Raw genomic sequence first — 20,389 nt, 5'->3', positions numbered from 1 at the left:
ATCCAACAAGTAATATTATAAATGAATAAATAGATCTTAAAGCGAGTAATGCTTAAATTGAATATGAAAGTCAAGCTTAAAACGGAAACAAATATTTTGCTATTAAAGTATAAATGAAACTTAAAACGAACAGAAATTAAATAAACAGTCAATGCGAACAAACATAAAATATATATTAATGTAAATGAATAAATAAATCTTAAAACGAGTGAAACTTAAATTGAATATACAAATCAAGTTTGAATCGAATAAAAATAACTACAAACAAGAGTTTGGGTATCGCTTCACTGCAGAAGCCTAAAACCTACTGCGCCATTGGCGCTTTACTGAAAACGAATTATATTACAAATGTTTTCTTTTATACTTAATATTGAAAATAAATATTAAAATTACAGTAAAATTTTGGACTGATGAGCTTTTAGCAATTAATATCATTATGCATCAAATATTCAGTTTAATTTATTAGTTCTTTTCAAGATTGGTCAATAAAAATATAATTTCACTACAAAAAGACTTTGGATATTACCCCCTTCTTTAAATCTACAAACCTAAGACATTCTGCCTCATTGGCTCTTCACGGTAGGCAAATTACTCTTATATTTGAAATTTGTTATTTTCCAGTTCTTACAGCATTGAAAATGAAAATAAAAATTACAGTGAAAAAAAATCTTGAACTGATGGATCTTTCATCAATTAATATCATTATATATCTAATATTCAATTTGATTTTGTTTATACTTTCCAAGACTGTTTAAGACTCATATAGTTTTGCCATTTCTTTTAACTCTGCCATTTTTGTAACTAATCGTGTTAGTTTGTTATGAAAACATTCTATTGCTTCTAGACATTTCTATTTGAGCGGAAAACTGCACTTCAAACTTTGTGGAACATGCACTTTCTTGCATGAAACACCAAAATATAATAAAATGTCAAGTTTCGGAGTGTTCCACCACTCGCAAGAAAGTGCCATTGGTATTTTTGAATCCGCATGGTCAATTTAGGGGGTGGAGGGTAGGCTAATTCTCGTAGCAGCCCCATTCCGTCATGGTATGGTTCACATTTTTAACACCTGGCGTCCGGACTATCATATAATCTACCAAGCATACAACTACCTCAAATCAGTATTAATAAATAAATGAAACCCAAAACGAACAAAAATTAAAACAAATATTAGAGTCAAACTCAAAACGAGCATAAATTAATGTGAGTAGGGTTCAAAACCCCTATGCTTTCTAAAAGCCAGAATATAATTTGTACTTTACTGAAAACAATTCAAATGAGCGTGCTGAAAAAATTGTGCATCGTCAAGTTAATATACATATTCTGATATTTATACCCTAGAATCTTAAATAATTTTTGATTTCTTAAAGTTACAAAAGTGAAAATATTTCAAAGAATTGTTTTCAGTAAAGCGCCAATGACGCAGTAGGTTTTAGGCTTCTGCAGTGAGACGATACCCAAACTCTTGTTTGTAGTTATTTTTATTCGATTCAATCTTGATTTGTCTATTCAATTTAAGTTTCACTCGTTTTAAGATTTATTTATTCATTTGTTATTATAAATTTGTAATATACGAGTAATTTGTTTTGAGTGAAGCACCAATGACGCAGAAGGCTTTAGGTTTTTACAGTTAAAGAAGGGGGCAATATCCTAATTTTGATTGTAGTGAAACTATATTTGTCTTGACCAATCTTGAAAAGAACTAACAAATTAAACTGAATATTTGATACATAATCAGATTAATTGCTAAAAGCTCATCAGTTCAAAATTTTGCTGTAATTTTAATATTTATGTTCGATATTAAGTACAAAAGAAAACATTTGTAATATAATTCGTTTTCAGTAAAGCGCCAATGGCGCAGTAGGTTTTAGGCTTCTGCAGTGAGACGATACCCAAAATCTTGTTTGTAGTTATTTTTATTCGATTCAAACTTGAATTGCATATTCAATTTAAGTTTCACTCGTTTTAAGATTCATTTATTCATTTACATTAATATATATTGTATGTTTGTTCGCATTGATTGTATATTTAATTTCTGTTCGTTTTAAGTTTCATTTATACTTTAACAGCAAAAATATTTGTTTTCTTTTTAAGCTTGATTTTCATATTGAATCTAAGCATTACTCGCTTTAAGATCTATTTATTCATTTATATTATTACTTGTTGTATGTTTTTTGCTATGATTGTTTATTTAATTTCTGTTCGTTTTGGGTTTCATTTATTCTTTAATAGTAATTTCTGGTCGTTTTGAGTTTGAATTTTAACAGATATTTGTATCTCCTGAGCTTAAGTTTAAAACGGCTTTTACCTTTCTTTGAAAAAATTATTTTTCGGTAAGTTTTTTTTAATTAATTTGAAAAAAAGCCACTTCAAATGCGCCTGATTTGCCTTTTTGAGCTTTAAAAGTACGAAAAACTGGGGCTGCCTAAAAAGATAAAAAACAACAGGGCATCCAATCCCTCGTGCCCTTGTTAGATGGACCCTCCCCTCAATACTGATCAAATTTTTAAATAGCGATTTTGTTCAAATTAGTCAAAAGATCTAGTAGCCATGCCTCCAGGGATGCAATGCCTCCAAGAGCCCTCAGGGCAAGGATTGTAAATCATACAATTTGCCTTTTTTTTCATTGGGAAAAGGGCGATTGTTTGATTTTGGGTGTGTTCAAATAGCCTAACGGCATTAAGGTAAAACTTGGGGAAATGTTGTGGGGGATGGTAAACTAAATCAAAAGATAATATTTGCATCATGTTTATCAAAAAGCGCACCTTCAGTATCCGAAGAATATCTGAGGGTTCTCTGACGGTAGAACTTTCAGGGCATGTTGAGGGGGATATTGAAAAGGGATGGGAGGGTAACCAGTCCCTCTCCAATTCCCTTTTTAGCTGCCCTCACCCCAAAGATATCAGATCAAAATTTTAGAATAGTAATCTTCTTGAAAATAGTCGAAAAGTAAATAAAAACTATGTCTCTGAGGATGACATAAACCCAACAGTCCCTGGGTTAAGTGTTGTAACCTATATAAGCTACCCATTGTTTATAAATCAGGCTGGTTATTGGAAGAAGGGGGTATGTTTGATTCCGAGTCTCCAAAAAGGCTAAGGGTATTAAGGTCAAACTTTTCGAAAATGTTGAGGGGGATGTCAAGCCAAGTCAAAGCACATTTGACGCAGGAAGGCTGTCAAAAGGACACAACAGCAATATCTAAGGAAGGGCCAAGGGCATTAAGTTGAAATTTTGAAGGTATGTTGAGAGAGATGTTGAAAAAGGAAAAGAGGTAATCTAGCCCCCCCCCCCCTGTCCTTTTAGATGTCCCCAAAAGCTCTAAGAATTATGCCTCCAGGGATGCCTTGCCCCACAGCCCCTGGGGCAAGAAACATAAATTATACAGTTTGTCCATTTTTTACATATAGGATTTATCATTGAGAAAGGAGGGGGGAATGCTGATTCTGGGTGTGTCCAAGAAAACTGAAAGTACTGAGGTGAAATTGATGGTGAATGTTGAAGGTATGTTGAGCTAAATCAAAAGAAACTGTCTGCATCCAAGTTATCAAAAAGGCGTATCTGCAATATCTTAGGAACAGTAAGGGTACTGCTTTGAAATTTCCAGGGCCACTACTATTACGACTACTGCTTCTACGGCTACAAATATGATTGGCTGTGTGCTACTTCTGACTGCAATAGCTTGCAACTGAGACTGCGAATTCCTGCAACTGCTACTACATCTATTTATGACTACTTTCAAAAAATATTTATAGGATGTTGAACCAAATCAAAGCACACTATATGTATGCTGATTGTGAAAAGGGAGCATCAGCAACATTTCAGGAACGGCTGAGGGCATCAAGTTGAAATTTTCAGGGCACGTTGAATAGTGCTTGGACGGTAAAGGGCCTCCCTTGTTCTTTTTAGAACCCCCTTAATACTGTTCAAAATTATAAAATAGCCAATTTGTTCAAATTAGTCACAAGGTCTAGCAAGCGTGCCTTTGGGGATGTCACACCTCCCCCACAGCTCGTGGAAAAAAGGTTGTAAATTTTGCAATTTGGCCGTTGTTTACATGCGTGATTTATCTTTGGGAAAGAGGGGGAATGTTTGATCCTGAGTGTGTCAGCAAAGGCTATGCATATTAAGGTAAACTTCAGGGAATGCTAAGGGGGGTCTTAAAATAAATTAAAAGACACTACGGGCATCCAGCTTATCAAAAGGTTGCATGTGCAATATCTTAGGAGTGGCTATGGGTATTAGCTTCCAACTTTCAATACCACTATTGCTACTATTACTGTGACAGTAACTGTGATTACTTGCACCTGCGGCTGTGACAATTTGGGACTGCTTGTGACTTTGGTTCCCATTATCCCCACTACTATATCTAGGTTTGATGACATCTAGGTCATCAAAAGGGTATATCTGCAATATCATAGGAGCGGTTAAGGGTAATTGGTTTACATTTTCAGTACCACTATTGCTACTACGACTGAAACTGTGACTACTTGTGACTGCACTAAGGGTATTAACCGTGATTACTGTGGCTGAGGGTATTAACTTCACACTTTCAGTGACCACTATTGGCACTAATACCGTGGCTGCAACTTCAACTAATTGTGCCTGAGACAATGACTACTTGGGACTAATTGCAAGTTCAACTTTTTAAGCGGTGACTATTTGTATCTGATAATGCGACTATTTGCAACTTTACTATTTGTGGCTGATTCTAATTGTGATTACGAACACTAATGAATCCGGTTACTTGTGACTGTGACTAGGACTACTTTCGATTGTGACTGTGACTGCGACTGCTTACGAATGTGACTGTTTGCGCCTATCACAAATTGCAACCGTAATAACTTCCGACTATGACTACTAGTGACTGCGAGTACTTAAGCTTATGAATACTTGTGACTGAGACTATTTGCAATTCCGATAACTTAAGACTGCAACTGCGGCTACTTGCGACTGCGAATACGAATACAACCCAACTGCTACTGCGGTTACTTACGACTGTGACAACTTGCGACTACGAGTGCCAAAACTCGTAACTGCAACTGGTACTTCTTGTGACTGTGAATATTACTATTAGTGCTGCTACTGCTACTGCTACAGCAATAGCGATTGTGACTGTAAGGACCCCAACGGCTTCTACTACTACGACTAAAAGTATTGAACTAAATCAAAAGAGTTTAATGGGATCATCCTTGTCAAGATAGCATAGCATATCAAGGTTGCCAAAAGATCTTATCTGCAACATCTCAGGAACAGGTAAGGGCACTAAGTTGAAAATTTAAGAGTTGAGATGGATGTTGAACTTTATCAAAACACAACTATATGCATCCTGACTGCCAAAAGTGCATATATGCAATATCTGAGGATCGATCGGCTAATGGTTTCAGGGGATGTTAAACTAGATAGAAAGATTGTATGTACATCCAGTTTGCCAAAATGGTGTATGCACTATCTCAAGAACAGGCAAGAGAATGAAGTTGAAACTTTCATCGAACGTAGAGGTTCAATCAAATACTATGTACATCTTGGCTGTCAGAACGGCGTGTCTGCAATATCCCAGGAACGGCTAATTGTATCCTGTTGAAACTTTCAGGGAATATTGAGCGGGGTGCTGAAATAATTCAAAAGACACTAATTAGGACTAATAAAAGGAGTCGGGTATTCTACATTATAAGCCTGAGATGTGAAAAACTAGATAAATATTTATTATATTAACCAATATCAAAACTTAGCAACGAAAACAAACAAAAATTAATTTTAAAACTTTCCAAAAAGGAAGGTTTTTAAAGAAAACTAAAGTCATAATAAACTTAATTCCAGCAGAAATAAATTCCTAAAATAATGCAAACCTAAAATGACCAGAAATTTCTATTAAAGAGTAAATGAAACCCAAAACGAACAGAAATTAAAGTAAACGATGAAAGCTAACATAAAGGTGACGGGTACAAATCTAGATGAATAGATAAACCTTAAAACTAAACCAAAATTTAAAGGGTAAAACTAGAGTAAAATCGAATTGAATATTGACGTCAAACTTAAAACAAACAAAACTTACTACAAACAGGAGTTTGGCTACTTTTCCCTTCTCCTTTCCTAACCGTAAAAGGCTAAAGCACATTGCGTTATTTGCGCTTTACGGAAAGCGAATTAAGTTACGAATATTTTCTTTCATATTTACAACATTAAAAAAAAGATTACAGTGAAATAAAATCTTGAATTGCGGAGTTTCAAGGAATTAATATAATCATATATTAAATATTTGCTTTAAGTTCATTATTTCCTTTACGTCATATTGATTACCATAGTTATTTATTTTTTATTTGTGGTTGTTTTTTTTTGAAAAATAAAAGCACACTGACACGCTGAATTTTCAATAAAACAAAAATGATGCAATAAGCTTTAGACTTTTATGATTAGGGAAGGGGAAAGTAGCCAAATTCTTGTTTGTAGTAATTTTGTTTGTTTCAAATTTGAATCGAATATTCAATTTAATCTTTACTCGTTTTGAGATTTATCATCGAATCCGTCCTATCGAATCTAATCCTGTTTGTACAAACATACTGCATTTTTCGAGTGAGCTATCGGGAGCAAGTGCTGAAGGCCTGACAATTTTATTTAATGAAATTTTATAGTATTTTTATTAACTAAATGCATGAATGAAAAAATAATACTGCTCTAAATATATCTTGGCTTCCTATTCCTTCTTTTTTTAATACCGAAAAGAAACTTTGCCATTACTAAGCCCGTAAAGTTATTGTGTTGGGAAGAAAAAAGCTGAAGTCCAAATTTGACATGTTTACGGTTGTTTCTTGTGACAAATCTCTAGAGATAAATATTTGGGCTTGGTCCAGTAGCAAACCATTGCCTCTACACGCATACACACAATTCACATCCCTGAGCATTAATATTTATTAGTTTCTAGCTGAACGTTTGAAAGAAGTTGCAAATGTTAGTATCTCTTTTTCCAAGACATGGGTATAAACGAAATTTTCGTCCTGTGTTGTTTTATATTCGTGGGGTTTCGGACTGAGAAACTTAGAAAGAGATCAGTGAGCAATCCGCGTTTTGTTGAGCTTTTAGTTGTTGCTGATGAAACGATGGTGGATTTTTATGCAAATGATGACCTGAATAGTTACCTCCTAACTTTAATGAGTTCCGTAAGTTTATTGGTGCTTAGGCTGTTATAACATTGAATTGATTTCGTATACATTATAAAACCCCAATCCTAACCAAAAAGTTTCAGTGGCAAAACCAAGGAGGGGGAGGGGGGAGGGATTCAGTGGAATATACTGAACTAAAAAGGTGTTTTATGTCTTAGGTATACGCTTCTTCCAAAAATGTATAAACAAGTACTTCTCATTTAGCGTTGACATCCCAAGCCTTATGAGTGCTTGTAATAATAATAAAAAAAAAATCTTTTTAGGCTACTTTTTTCAGCCTGGTCCGTAGTTAGATTATTGACTTTATCTTTTTCTAGGTTTCAAAACTTTTTCAGCATGGCTCTTTTGGAAACAGTCTTACCATTCAAGTGGTACAATTAATGACTCTTCAGTCAAGATTTAGCAAGGTAATTGTTTCTATTTCGTCTTAACATTAATAGTTCTACGAAGCAAATTTTGTCAATCAAATAATATATCTAACTTTTTGCGACAACAAGTTTTCCATTTTCAAGCGAATATTCTTGAATCCACTCGGAACTGCTTCACATTCTATAGTCTATAGACATAGGCGTAGCCGTAGCTCCATCATTTTATTCGGGGAGGAGAGCGAGAGGGGGTTTACACCAGAGGAGTCAGGGGGCACAGGGTTCCCTTCAAGGGAAAGGAGTGTCGGAATATTTGTGTAAAATATAAGCCTAAATCTGTTTTCAAGATGTCTGAATACTTAATTTCGGGAAATTATTTTATAATGGACACTGAACACACAGCGCAAACCAGTAAAGGTGGCATTTGTCTGCCCCAAGTCTTCAATAGTGCGTTTTTCTTCAAGCGATAGTATAAACTGTTTAGCAAAGACGCTCCTCGATTAATTTCAAACATCACGCAATACATAATAAATAATAGAGACACATCAAACGAACATAAAATTAAGTACTGATGCTCGGCTTTTCACTGAAATTGTCAGAAATGAGTTGCTGCAAATGACAGTAGTGTAATGTAAACCAACTTTCCAGTGTGTGATTGTGAATTTCATATAAGCTCGGCTGTTTTTGCCAGCTTCACCGCTAATATTGAAGTACCTTTTCCTCTTCCACTTCCCTCAACTCCTTCGCCAAGCACAGGAGACTAAATATCGCAGTTGAACTACGTGCTGCTCCAACAGCCCCGTGCATCGCGTCATTCAGTTACATGTGATCTGAAAAGTAAGGAGCAACAAACCAAAAAGTACACCCTTTTAATTGCCACTGTCGAAACCTTATACAGGAAAATTACAAGCCACCTCCTTGAACAAGAAAGAAAATCCCTTATTTGCATGGTCAGTAGGCTACTTATATGTCCTATTTTTCTGCTCCTGCTTTTTTTTTTTTCGTCACTGTTGGAGCACTAGAATATTATAGAGAGATGTTTAAGGGTTCATTTGAAACATAATTCTTATATCCTATGGTGTTTTGTTATAAATTTGACTCGATAAAGCCGTCATAAAATGACGCATGGTACCCTAAAAGAGCAATTTGGGTTATATTCCTGGAATGGAAAGACTGGGCCAGACACAATAAGGGGGATGGAGATAGGGACTACCAAGACATTTCCCATGCGTTATTTTCATCGACCACGTATTCTGATGCCGTGAGGCATCAACACAAATTATTTCGATGGAGCATCTCTTGCCCAATGTCATCATGGAACCACAATAACGCCACTAGATCCTTATCATTTTGATGGCCATAAATGTTTTTTAAAAAAGATGAGCATTCATTCTTATCATTTCTTTTTATTAGTGACGTTTATATGTTTTATATTTCAGGAGTTTTTTTTTTTAAACTTGTGCGTTCACCATTTATAGATATTAAAAATTATTGAACCATTTTGCTTCAAACATGGTGTCTAATGTCCACCTTTTGATTCAACCTGGCAGTGGTGCATTTAAAATGCTTATGGGAAAACATGTGGGGATCGGAATTGGCATATCCCTGTGAAAATCTGTACATTTTTTACCAGGGTTGCAAGCACTTTGATATGAATTGTACCCCTCCCCCCCTTTTTTTTTTTTACCAAAATTGTACCGCAAGATATTTTGGTGTCATGTGAAAAACAGGTTAAAATTGTCGCTTCGATCATATTTAAAAATATGGGAACCCATATTTAAAAATAAAAATAAAAATAAAGTATTGCAAAATGTCCCAGGGGTTAGCTCAAATAATAAAGCTAAGCGAATAGCAGCATCAAAAGCTTTGCATAAAATTATGTCGTAATAACTTATTCCTTGTTCATTTGTTATTTTAAAAGGTTTAATCCAGTTACTTTTGTGACGTGGTTTCACGAAGGTAGCTCCAAATTGTAAAGTTTAAGCAATTGTATATTATATTTTTGGGTGAGTCTATTTTAGTTTTATGTATATTTTTTAGTTTTAGTTTATTTTTTTTGTCGACGCTAAAGACGCCTTGTTTGATACGGGCGAAATATTCGTTTTTGTTTTTTTCTTCATTTTTATTTACTGGCCATAGACCCGTTTGTCGTATTTATATTTTTCTGTCATGGCTGGCCAGTTCGGCTTTAGATCTTTTATGCTTCTTAATTTCAGTTGAAAAATTTTTTTATTTATTTTATTTAATTTATTTTGTTTTATATATATATTTTTTTATTTAATTACTAATCTTTTTTAAATAATGCCAGAAAATCTGGCCCCACCTCCACGGAGAAAACACCTCCCACGGAAATATCCTCTAGACAATTCAATCCCGTTGAAAATTTGCCCTGGACAATTACTCTTAACCACTCCGTGCGTAAAATCGAGACGGAAAAGAGAAAGCAAGACATATAAAAAGAATTTTGTACAATAATTCTGGCAAATTCCCTCAGTGTAAAATTTCTCCTGACAATTTCACTCCCTGGAAACCTCCCTTCCCATGGAAAATCCTCCCGTGGAAAAAAAACAGAAGAAAATCCCCCCCCCCCATCTACCCGAAAATGTATGCATGCATCCCAATAACAGATACTATGCGTAAAAACTTGACAAATTTTATAACTAAAAGAACTTCCCCATGGGGCTGTGGGGGAGGGATCATGCTATACCCAAAGGCATAGTTATTAGGCCTTTTAACTATGATGAAAAAAATAGCTATCTCAAAATTTTCATCAGATGATTTTGGGGAAAAAAGGGACGGGGCAGGGGGCCTAGGTGCCCTCCAATTTTTTTGGTCACTTAAAAATGGCATTAGAACTTTTAATTTCCGTTCAAATGAGCCCTCTGCCGATATTGTAGGACCACTGGGTCGATACGATCACCCCTGGGAAAAAAACAAACAAATTAGCACGCGTCCGTGATCTATCTTCTGGCAAAAAATACAAAATTCCACATTTTTGCAGATAGGAGATCAAAACATACACAATAGGATTTTTTGATACGCTGAATCTGATAGTGTGATTTTAATTAAGATCACTTGACTTTTAGGGGGTGTTTCCCCCTTTTTTCGAAAATCAGGAAAATGATTGCAGGCTCGTAAGCTTCGCTAGGTAAGACTAAACTTAATTAAATTTATATATTTGAAATCACCACAAAAATTCAATTCTTTTGATATATCTATAGGTTTCAAAATCGATCTACTACTACTACTACTACTACTACTACTAACAACTCACCGCAGCACCAAAGAACCTGAGGCCAACACAGCTACGTACGCTCCTCCTCCACCCCAATCTATTCAAAGCCTCCCTTTTTACACCCGTCCACGAAGTTCCCATTTCCATTAAATCTTTCTTTATGACGTCCTCCCACCCCAGACGAGGACGACCCGCTTTTCATTTAGACCTAGACGGTTGGCCGAAAAGAACAATCTTCGGCAATATATCATCCTTCATCCGCACAACGTGCCCTAGCCACCTCAACCTTTCTTTCACTATAGCCCTAGAGAGCGGTATTGAACGACATTTTTCGTATAGCCTATTGTTTGAAATACGGTCCGTCAACCGGGTACCCAGAACAATCCTTAAGCAATTTCTCTGGAAAACATCTAGCAAATCTTCATCCGCTTTTCAGAGCGCCCATGCTTCAGAGCCATATTTGACCACTGTCATCACTGTAGCTTCTAATACTCTAATCTTGGTTTGCAGACTTGTCTTCCTATTCTTCCAAACTTTTTTTAACTCTGAAAAAAACACCCTGAGCCTTGGCTATTCTACTTTTAACATCTTTACTGCTCCCACCATCTTTACTAATAATACTACGAAGGTAAGTGGTAATACTACCAAGGTAAGTGAAGCTGCCCACCTCATCAATCTTTTCATTACCCAACGTCACCTTTTCATTTTCACTTATTCCTAGCCTCAGTGACTTAGTCTTTTTAGCATTAATTTTTAAACCTATTTTTGCACCCTGAATTCGCAAAACCTCTAAACGTTCATTCATTTTACTCACACTTTCATCTAGGATGCGTAAATCGTCAGCATAATCTAAGTTCAGGAGATTTTCCTCCCCATTTGATTCGTGGTCTCTCATTGCCTTTCCTGTGCTCCTCAAGACTAAGTCCATCAAAATAATCCATATAAAGGGGGGATAGAACACAACCCTGCTTAACTCCTGACTTGATGCAAAACCAGCTGCTAGCCTCCTTTCCTACCTTAACCGCAGCATTGTTATTCTTGTACTTATAACCAACCACTTTAATGTATTTTTTTGGTATATCATACAAGGATATAACCCTTTATATAGCTTGTCTATAAACAGAATTGAATTGTTGACCATAATATATAGAACTAAAGACCAAAGATCTTGGACTAATGAGCTACTTCTCAACTATTGGTGAAAGAGTGAAAATTTGGTCGACACACTCTCCTCTTTGTCTAAAACCGCACTGTTCTTCCCTTAAAACTTTATCTACGGCATCTCTCAGTCTAAAAAGTGTCATATTACTAAGTAATTTGCTACTTACACAGACCAGACTAATGCCTCGATAATTACCACACTCACTTTTATCACCTTTCTTATAAAGTGGCTTAATTAAGGTTTTCCTAAAATCGTTAGCTACTTCCCCCTTTTTCAAAAATCATATTCATAATCTTCAATAACTTATTTCTAACCTCAGAGCCACCGTATTTAAGAAACTCGTTTCTTAATGCAATTTCTGCATAAGTTTTTCTGCAAATTAACTCTTCACATGTAAATTAATTGATCTGGTCAGTTTTTTAGCTAATTATTTATCTACGGTTAATAAGGTGTTTCCCATTATTGTCATTTGTAACACTAATTCATCTTGTATCATCACTTTCTTTAGTCTTATTTACATTGATCTATGATTCTTGTTGTTTTTATCAACACAAAAATACTGGGAGTGAGAGATTGGGCAATTTGAGGGGCCATGGGTCCTCTTTGAGCCTTTATTCACAGAGATTTGTACCTATTTCATGTGGCTATTTTAGAAAAGGAGCTCCTCCCCCTCCTTGAGTTCCTTTCTTTTAAAAAGCTCTCAGTAACGAAGGACTAAGTGTAGTTTAGGTATAGCCAGTTTCTTTTCCAAACAAGGAGTTGGCTCAGTTTTGTATCGAATCACCATTTTTCTCTTTTTTAAATGAGAAAGGACCCAGCTCATGTTCTCACCATATCACCCGAATTACGCAGCTTGGATTTAGCTCATTTTTGCTTCTAGTCAGGATTTGGATTGTTTGTGAACCAAGTCAACCCTTGCCTATTTTTTTTTCTTTTTTTGAAGTGAGATAGAGAAATTGTGAAGATCTTGACATTTTTGGAGAGGGTGACACGCATTCAAAGCCTTTTTCCCCCGTTTGCACTCTTAGGATATTTACATTATCAGAAAAGCATTTTCTTTATTTGCCTTTTAATGGAGGACTTATTGCATAAATATCTTATTAAAAAAAAAATCTGAGTCATTATTTATTAAAGTAGGATAACGAAGAAGATGAATGTGATGGAGAGTCAATGCTATATCGTTTCTGCGAGTGGCAAAACGAAAAAAACATTTACAATGATAGCCACCCACAGCATCATGATGCAGCTGTTCTGTTAACAAGGTAGGTGATGATAAAATAGGATATTGATTTGCTTAGTTGGATGTTACTCTAGGCTTCGCAGCTGAATTAGGGTTACGGCCGATGTGACCTTTGTATTACTTGTTGATATGAATAGACAGCTAGAGAAATAAATCTCATAAAGTCTTAATTTAATATATATATATATATATATATATATATATATATATATATATATATATATATATATATATATATATATATATATAATATATATATATATATATATATATATATATATATATATATATATATATATATATATATATATATATATATATATATATATATATATATATATATATATATATATATATATATATATATATATATATATATATATATATATATATATATATATATATATATATATTCAAAATTGTGAAAAATGGACATGGGAATCCTAAATTCAGTTTTTTTGTTGTTTTTGTTTTGCCCTGTGTCAGATTGACAGATGTAGAAATGTGATTCAAATTATATATGGGTGAGGTGGATAGGGTTTTCCAGAATTCTTTCACCGGCATATTCGCCAGAAGGGGTTGCCATATCTCGACCAACCTTGATTCGAAGCAAAGACTGATGTCCTAAGTGATGGCTTTATGCTTCAGGACGCAGTTTGACCTTCTTAGAAGGAGAAGGAGGCTAGTCCCTCAATTATTGTTATCCAACATAATTGACTGTGGAATCTTAACCCAACTCAGCGGGAAGCAAGCATTAGTTTTTTAGTTATTTTTTTTTTTAATAAATACCTGACTCGACCTTCATGGAGGAAAGTCCCAACTGTGTATTTTAGGTATTAGCACACAATCCAACCCCTCTGCTGGGAGAGGGATGAGTTCTTAAATTTTTGTGAGACCATCTACCTTAATAAACTGTGGATCTCAACTAAACTGGGAATAAGAGCTAGCGTCTTAGCTATGCACTTTGGAAGGTCTAGATCCGATTTAAACATTTCGGGTGAAAGAAAGGGACTGTCTTCTTAAGGACATCAAGTAGGAGGGACTATCGAGTCTCAATTGACTTTAGCAGAAAATTGAATAAATAAATAACAAGTTTTTTTAACTGAAAGTAAGGAGCAACATTAAAACTTAAAACGAACAGAAATTATTCCATATATGAAAGGGGCTGTCCCCTCCTCAACGCCTCGCTGTTTACGCTAAAGTTTGACTCTGTCTCACAATTTCATTTTTTTAAACGATAAAAATCTTTAGCGTAAAGAGCGAGGCGTTGAGGAGGGGACAGCCCTTTCATATACGGAATAATTTCTGTTCGTTTTAAGTTTTAATGTCACTCCTTACTTTCAGTTAAAAAAAACTTGTTTTTTTTATTTAATTTCTGAACGTTTTTGAATTAATGCAGCTTTGATTTTGGCTCACCGTACATGAATAATTAAAATAAATTTGAATATTAATTTTACTTTTTTTGGCTATAGAGATTTCTTGAAGTTTTGATCTGACGTATTACGTATATGAGGGGTTCTTCTCCTAGTCAATACCTCGCTCTTTACGCTAAAGTTCAAATTTTATCCCAATTCTTTAAGATGAACTTTACTTTAAGATGCCCCCTGAATCACAAAGGCCGTTTAATTAGAATAGATAGCTTTTTGAATGTACTAAGCAAAACTTTAGCGTAAAGAGTGAGGTATTGACTAGGAGGAAAACACCTCGTATACGTAATAATTTGTATTCGTTTTAAGTTTTAATGTCGTTCCTTACTTTCAGTTAAAAAAACTTGCTTTTTTTATTTAATTTCTGATCGTTTTTTTAAATAATGCTGGGAAATCCAGCACCCCCTCATATAGATGTCCCTTCCCCCATGAAAATATCCTCCATGGGAAGATCCTCCCACATAGACCCCTTCTCCACCCCCCCCCACACCAGAAAAATTCTTTCCTGATATGTCTGCATATTTTCTAATAACAAATAATATATATAAACAATGGGCAAAGTCCATAGCTTGCAGCCCTTCCCCTGGGAACTGGGGGGATTAAGCCATCGTCAAAGACATATTCATTATATTTTGAAGCATGCTAAACAAAATGGCTATCTCAAAAGATTGATTGGGTGACAATGGGGAAAAAATGAGTGTGGGAGGGGGCTAAGTTGCCCTCCAATTTTTTTGGTCACTTAAAAAGGCACTTGAACTTTTAGTTCCGTTTGAGTGATCCCTCTCGCGATATTTTATGACCACTGGATCGATACGGTCACCCCTGGAGAAATAAATCAACAAATAAACACGCAGATCTTTTAAGATCTTTCTTCTTGCAAAAAAAAATGCAAAATCCCACGTTTTTGCAGATAGGAGCTTAAAACCTCTACAGAAGGTTCTCTGATACGCTGAATATGATGGTTTGATTGTCATTAAGATTCTATTACTTTTAGGGGGGGTTTCCCCTTTTTTTTGAAAATAAGGCAAATTGTTTCAGGCTCGTAACTTTTGATGGGTAAGACTAAACTTGATAAAGCTTATATATTTGAAATCAGCATAAAAATACAATTCTTTTAATGTTTCTACTGATATCAAACTTCGGTTTTTAAGAGTTTGGGTTGCTATTGAGCCGGGTCGCTCTTTACTTACAGTTCGTTACCACGAACTGTTTGATAATAGGTTATGAAGCCTCAGCCGAGCTTAGTTGTAAGATAAAGATTGGTGACCTTTATAGATCTTGGGTGCCTAGACACATCCTGTCTTTTTGGGGGTTCCTAAATTCATTCAATCAGCATATCTGCGGGGACATGTGGTCACATCTCAACTAAGAGTGGCGGGAAGTAATAATTAACATCCTATATACCTTCCGTGGTCCATGCATGATTCCATCTTTGTAGGGGTACGGGAAATTGAAGGGGGGTCTTCATTTCCTATCATCAGGATATATGGTAGAAGGAGTTGTTGGATCTCTACAGGACTTCAAATATAGGCTGTTTTTCGAATAAGACTTTAATTTATTCCTTTCATGGTATCTGTGGTTCTGACACCGCCAATGAGCCTCTCATTTCTCCACAGACTCCCCCTCCCCGTTGAAACTATCACCCCCAGAAAAACACCCACCCTCTGGGAAACTTCCCCCCGGAAAATTCTTTCCAACAGATAACTCTCCCCCGCGGAGAATTCTCCCCCCGGAAATGCGCTCCTGCGGAAAATATCCTGAGGAAAATCCCCCCCCACATTTAAAATTGAGCAGCTAATCAGAAAGAATGAGAAACAAAACATTTTGGAAGAATCTACCTATATTCCGAATATAGGTAGAGTATGTGATGTAGAGTATCCTACAGTATCTATCTTTATATTTTTATTTTATTTCTCTCTTGGTATTTCTGGGGGTTGAGTTATCATAGCAGGGTAACATAAAGGTTAACACTGGGGCTGTGGAAAAAGCCTTTTATAAATTAAAAGGACATAAATTAAGGAATCTAAACATTTTGCTGTGGAAAGGGGGATTGGTTAGAGACCCGGAAACGAGCAGCAAAATATTTTTCCCTCGTCAATTTGAAATTTACAGCCGGAAGTCCATGGGGCAAAGGTACTAATCGACTAAAAAACTATTCAAAGGACTGGTCCGTTTGAAATTGGCCACTCATATAACAAAGAGGACTCAAAAAGGGCCAAATTTTTTTTATTGGCTTGACACTTTTATCAAACATAGGGCTATGGGGACCCAAATACAGAAGGAAAACAAACTAAAATATTGTTTTCCCACAAAATCCAGCCTAAAAGGGCCAGAAAATTGTCAAAGAACTTTTTCACCCACTTTATATGGAAGGGCCTATCTTAGAAACTTGAGAGGGGCCAATTAGATCGGAAATTCAAAGTTCTAGTACCGTTTTTAAAGCCCGAAAGCTACTAGAAGGCAATTAGCCCCCCTCCATTCCTTTTCTGCTATCCAGCCTCCTCTAAGTCTAACCCCTATGATATCGAAATCAAAATTTTGAGATACCTAGTTTGTTCAAAAACTCCGAAATGTCTAATAAGTTTGCCTACGGTTCGGGTATCACTTCCACAGCCCCAGTGCTAACCTTCATCTTACCTTGCTATGATAATTCAACCCCCAGAAACCCGAAAAAGAACTATGATAAAATTCAAATGTGAAAATAAATACTATAAGACACCAGGGATCGGGAACCTTTTTTGGCTCCAGGTAAAAATCAACCACAATCTAAATATTAAAGGGACCTTAAAGTCAGTGAAATTTTCATTTTAAACAGTGTTTTAGTGAATAATAAGACATATTTTATTGAGAAAATAATTACAATACGCTTTTAAACTTTAATTATTTACTATAAAAACTAGAAAAAAATTTCCGGGTCACCTCGCGGGTCATAGATTGCCGTTCCTGTTCTATGCCACTTATTTTGCCTATATTTTGGAATATAGATATAACATTCCAGAATTCCTTATTTTCTCCATTATTTTTACTTGTCATTAATTCTCTCTCGCTGTTCAATTTTATATATAGGGAGGAATTTACTACGGGAAACAATTTTCCGAGGGGGGGGGGAATGTTGCAAGGGGGTATTTTCCACTGATGGGAAGTTTTTCCAAGGGAGAGAGAATTTACTCGACAGTTATTCTACGGGGGGGGGGGCGTGGGGGAGGAATAAGCCTAGAACCCTAAAATTCTAAACTAGATGTACCTTCCAATGCCAAATTATGCGCATCGCAGTTTTAGCATGGATTTCATCATTGGAGACACTCAGAATGGAACACCCAATCTATAAGCAGCATGATTTTTTCTCTAAAAAGTAAACCAAGACCCTATTTTTGGCTTTAGGTCCAACCTTTCTTGTAGCGTGAAGCTACTTTTATATAAGCGAGCATTAGCAAACGAGTAGCTCAACACAATTTTACTTTTGTTAGGACAAATTCCTTTAAAAAAGTAAGTGCAATTTGTGCTGTAATTGTTTGTGCTTTTCGACGTTTGTCTCATTTTTGTTAATATTTGAAGGTGCAAGTTGTGTACAAATGCAACTGCTAGCTGTGCGACCTATGGACTTGCTGAGCTTGGAGGTATATGTCATCCTTTACGATCCTGCAGTATAGCAAGAGATACAGGCCTATATACAGCTTATACAATTGCTCATGAAATAGGTCACAAGTAAGGTCATCCTCTAATATATTGATAAAGGGCATTTTCGTAGAAGAAAAAAAGGTAAGATAAAAGAGGATAGTAAAAAGACTGCAAAAATACCGTACCAGTATTTTCACTTCAATTTTTCCATTTTTCTCTGTCATTTTTTAACCTGTATTCTTCGGGTGTAATTCGAAAGATTGTGATCGGATGCGTAAGCGTCCAATTGCTTTGGGAGGAGGGAGAATTGAAAGAGAATAAGTCCCAGACTTGATAGTTTTTCACCAATATCCGAATCCAAACAAATAGACTTGCTCGAATCAATGTATAATTAATGTCTAATAATGAACATATTTTGGGTATACTTTGGCATTAATACTTAATTTTTGGTATGTCACAGTAAAGCTTAAGCGGTCAGAGTCACTAAATGACCAGAACTTCCAAGAAACTTAAAAAGTTTTGCTTATGTCTGATTGACACCTGTTGATAAAAACACCACAATTTATTATTTATTTGAGCTGTTTCTTGCTTTGAAACAAAACAGAAATCGGAAGAAAAAGGTTTGAAGAGCATAAATAAAAACTATTTTGTTCCCCAATATTATCCACTATTACTGTTTTTTTTTGCAAATTTTGTCACATTCATCATACAGATAAGAAATTGTTGTTCTGAGCCTTCATCGTTTTCAATTAAAAAAAAAAACATACCTTAAAACTTCACTCGGATTGGTCTATGATAAAATTTATTGTCGAAAGTTGAACATTGCTCAACTTCTGTTCTGTTTCACCTTCTAATCTTAAGTCTAAGAATGCTTTTCCTCTAAATCCTTGGATGACCCCTGGTCTCCTTTGGAGTTGTAGGAGAAAAAATAATCTCTGGAGGGCCTTTAAGTCTGCTAGCCCTTCAATGAAAGCTATTTGCTTTCAGCGATTTAAAATTTATAGGAATATTTATTATTCTGTGTGTCGAAAGGCCAAGTCCCAGAATTATTTTAATTGTTTTTCAGATTGTGGTAAAGATATACGAACAACTTGGCAGGTTATAAATTCTGTGCTTATGCCCTCTTTTCAGTCTCCATCAGCCCCTTCTATTTTGGATCTCGATGCCAAAATCATCGAAGGTGAACTGAATGTTCAAGATGCATTTACTTCATATTTTGCGAACATTGGTAAAAGGACCGCTTCGGCTGTTAGTTCTTCTCCTTCAGGATCCAACTTCAGGTCTTATCTTGGGCCACCTTGTATGAAGTCAATGTTTGAAGAACCAGCGACGGAGAAAGAAATTGCTAAAATTGTTATGGGATTGAAAAATTCTTCGTCGTCTGGCCCTGATAAAATTCCTACTAAAGTAATTAAGTTCACACTTCCTTCCATTATTTCTCCCTTAACAAAACTTATTAACCTCTCCTTTCAGAATGGTATTTTCCCGAGTAGTCTCAAGCATTCTCGAGTCATCATATTATATAAGGGGGGGGGACACGAAATGATCCAGCCAGCTATCGGCCAATTTCTTTGTTGTCTGTGTTTAGCAAAATATTTGAGAAGGCGATGCTTTCTCGTCTTAATAATTTTCTTACTTCTAAAGATTTTTTTCACAATTTTCAATTTGGTTTTCGAGCAAATCATTCGACTGAGCAAGCTTGTGCAGTTTTACTGAATTATCTTCACTCGGCCCTAGACTCCCTTTTGATTCATGCTGCTTTGTTTCTGGATGTTCGTAAAGCCTTTGATTCTTTAACCCAGATTGTTCTTCTATTTAAACTTTCTCATTTTGGCGTAAGAGGTAGTGCGTTTTATTGGTTCAAGTCTTTTTTGTCTGGTAGAATGATTTTTGTCGATCCATTTTTTCGCTCACCATCAAATGTTGACTAGGGGGTCCCTCAAGGGTCAGTTTTAGGGCCGGTGCTGTTTTTAATTTATATAAATGACCTAATTTTTGCAGTTAGAAATAAAAATTCTCTTTATTGCTGTCGTCTATGTCATCCAACAGTCTCCCGTACCCATAACTATAGTTTGCATACCTCGGATTCTCTTGTTACTTTTGCCGCTGATACCACCCTTATTACTTCTGGGATAACAGAGGATGGGGTTTGTACAAAGTCAGTGGATCTCTTCGTGAGAGT

The 20,389-nt window shown here is 35.6% G+C and overlaps 1 protein-coding gene across 1 annotated transcript; it reads left to right on the top strand.

The window, feature by feature from the left end:
- Nucleotides 1-6,930: 6,930 nt before the first annotated feature.
- Nucleotides 6,931-19,649, top strand: LOC148948772 (A disintegrin and metalloproteinase with thrombospondin motifs 8-like). Its single transcript, XM_089094086.1, has 5 exons — nucleotides 6,931-7,157; nucleotides 7,478-7,567; nucleotides 13,060-13,184; nucleotides 18,145-18,294; nucleotides 19,339-19,649. Exons 1-5 carry the CDS (start codon nucleotides 6,972-6,974, stop codon nucleotides 19,394-19,396), a joined length of 609 nt encoding a protein of 202 aa, XP_088950212.1. The 5' UTR covers nucleotides 6,931-6,971; the 3' UTR covers nucleotides 19,397-19,649.
- Nucleotides 19,650-20,389: the final 740 nt, after the last annotated feature.

Source organism: Artemia sp. Qi Xiang Cuo, chromosome 9 (assembly GCF_049724085.1).
Source record: "Artemia sp. Qi Xiang Cuo chromosome 9, ASM4972408v1, whole genome shotgun sequence".
Lineage (NCBI taxonomy): Eukaryota > Metazoa > Arthropoda > Branchiopoda > Anostraca > Artemiidae > Artemia > Artemia sp. Qi Xiang Cuo.
This window is presented reverse-complemented; position numbering and strand designations above follow the sequence as displayed.

Excerpts from the sequence above, each read along its gene's own strand:
- LOC148948772 (XM_089094086.1), top strand. The coding sequence starts at position 6,972 with ATGGGTATAAACGAAATTTTCGTCCTGTGTTGTTTTATATTCGTGGGG. Across the intron at positions 7,568-13,059 it reads TTCAGTCAAGATTTAGCAAG|GATAACGAAGAAGATGAATG; the intron begins GTAATTGTTTCT and ends TTATTAAAGTAG. Across the intron at positions 13,185-18,144 it reads GCAGCTGTTCTGTTAACAAG|GTGCAAGTTGTGTACAAATG; the intron begins GTAGGTGATGAT and ends TAATATTTGAAG.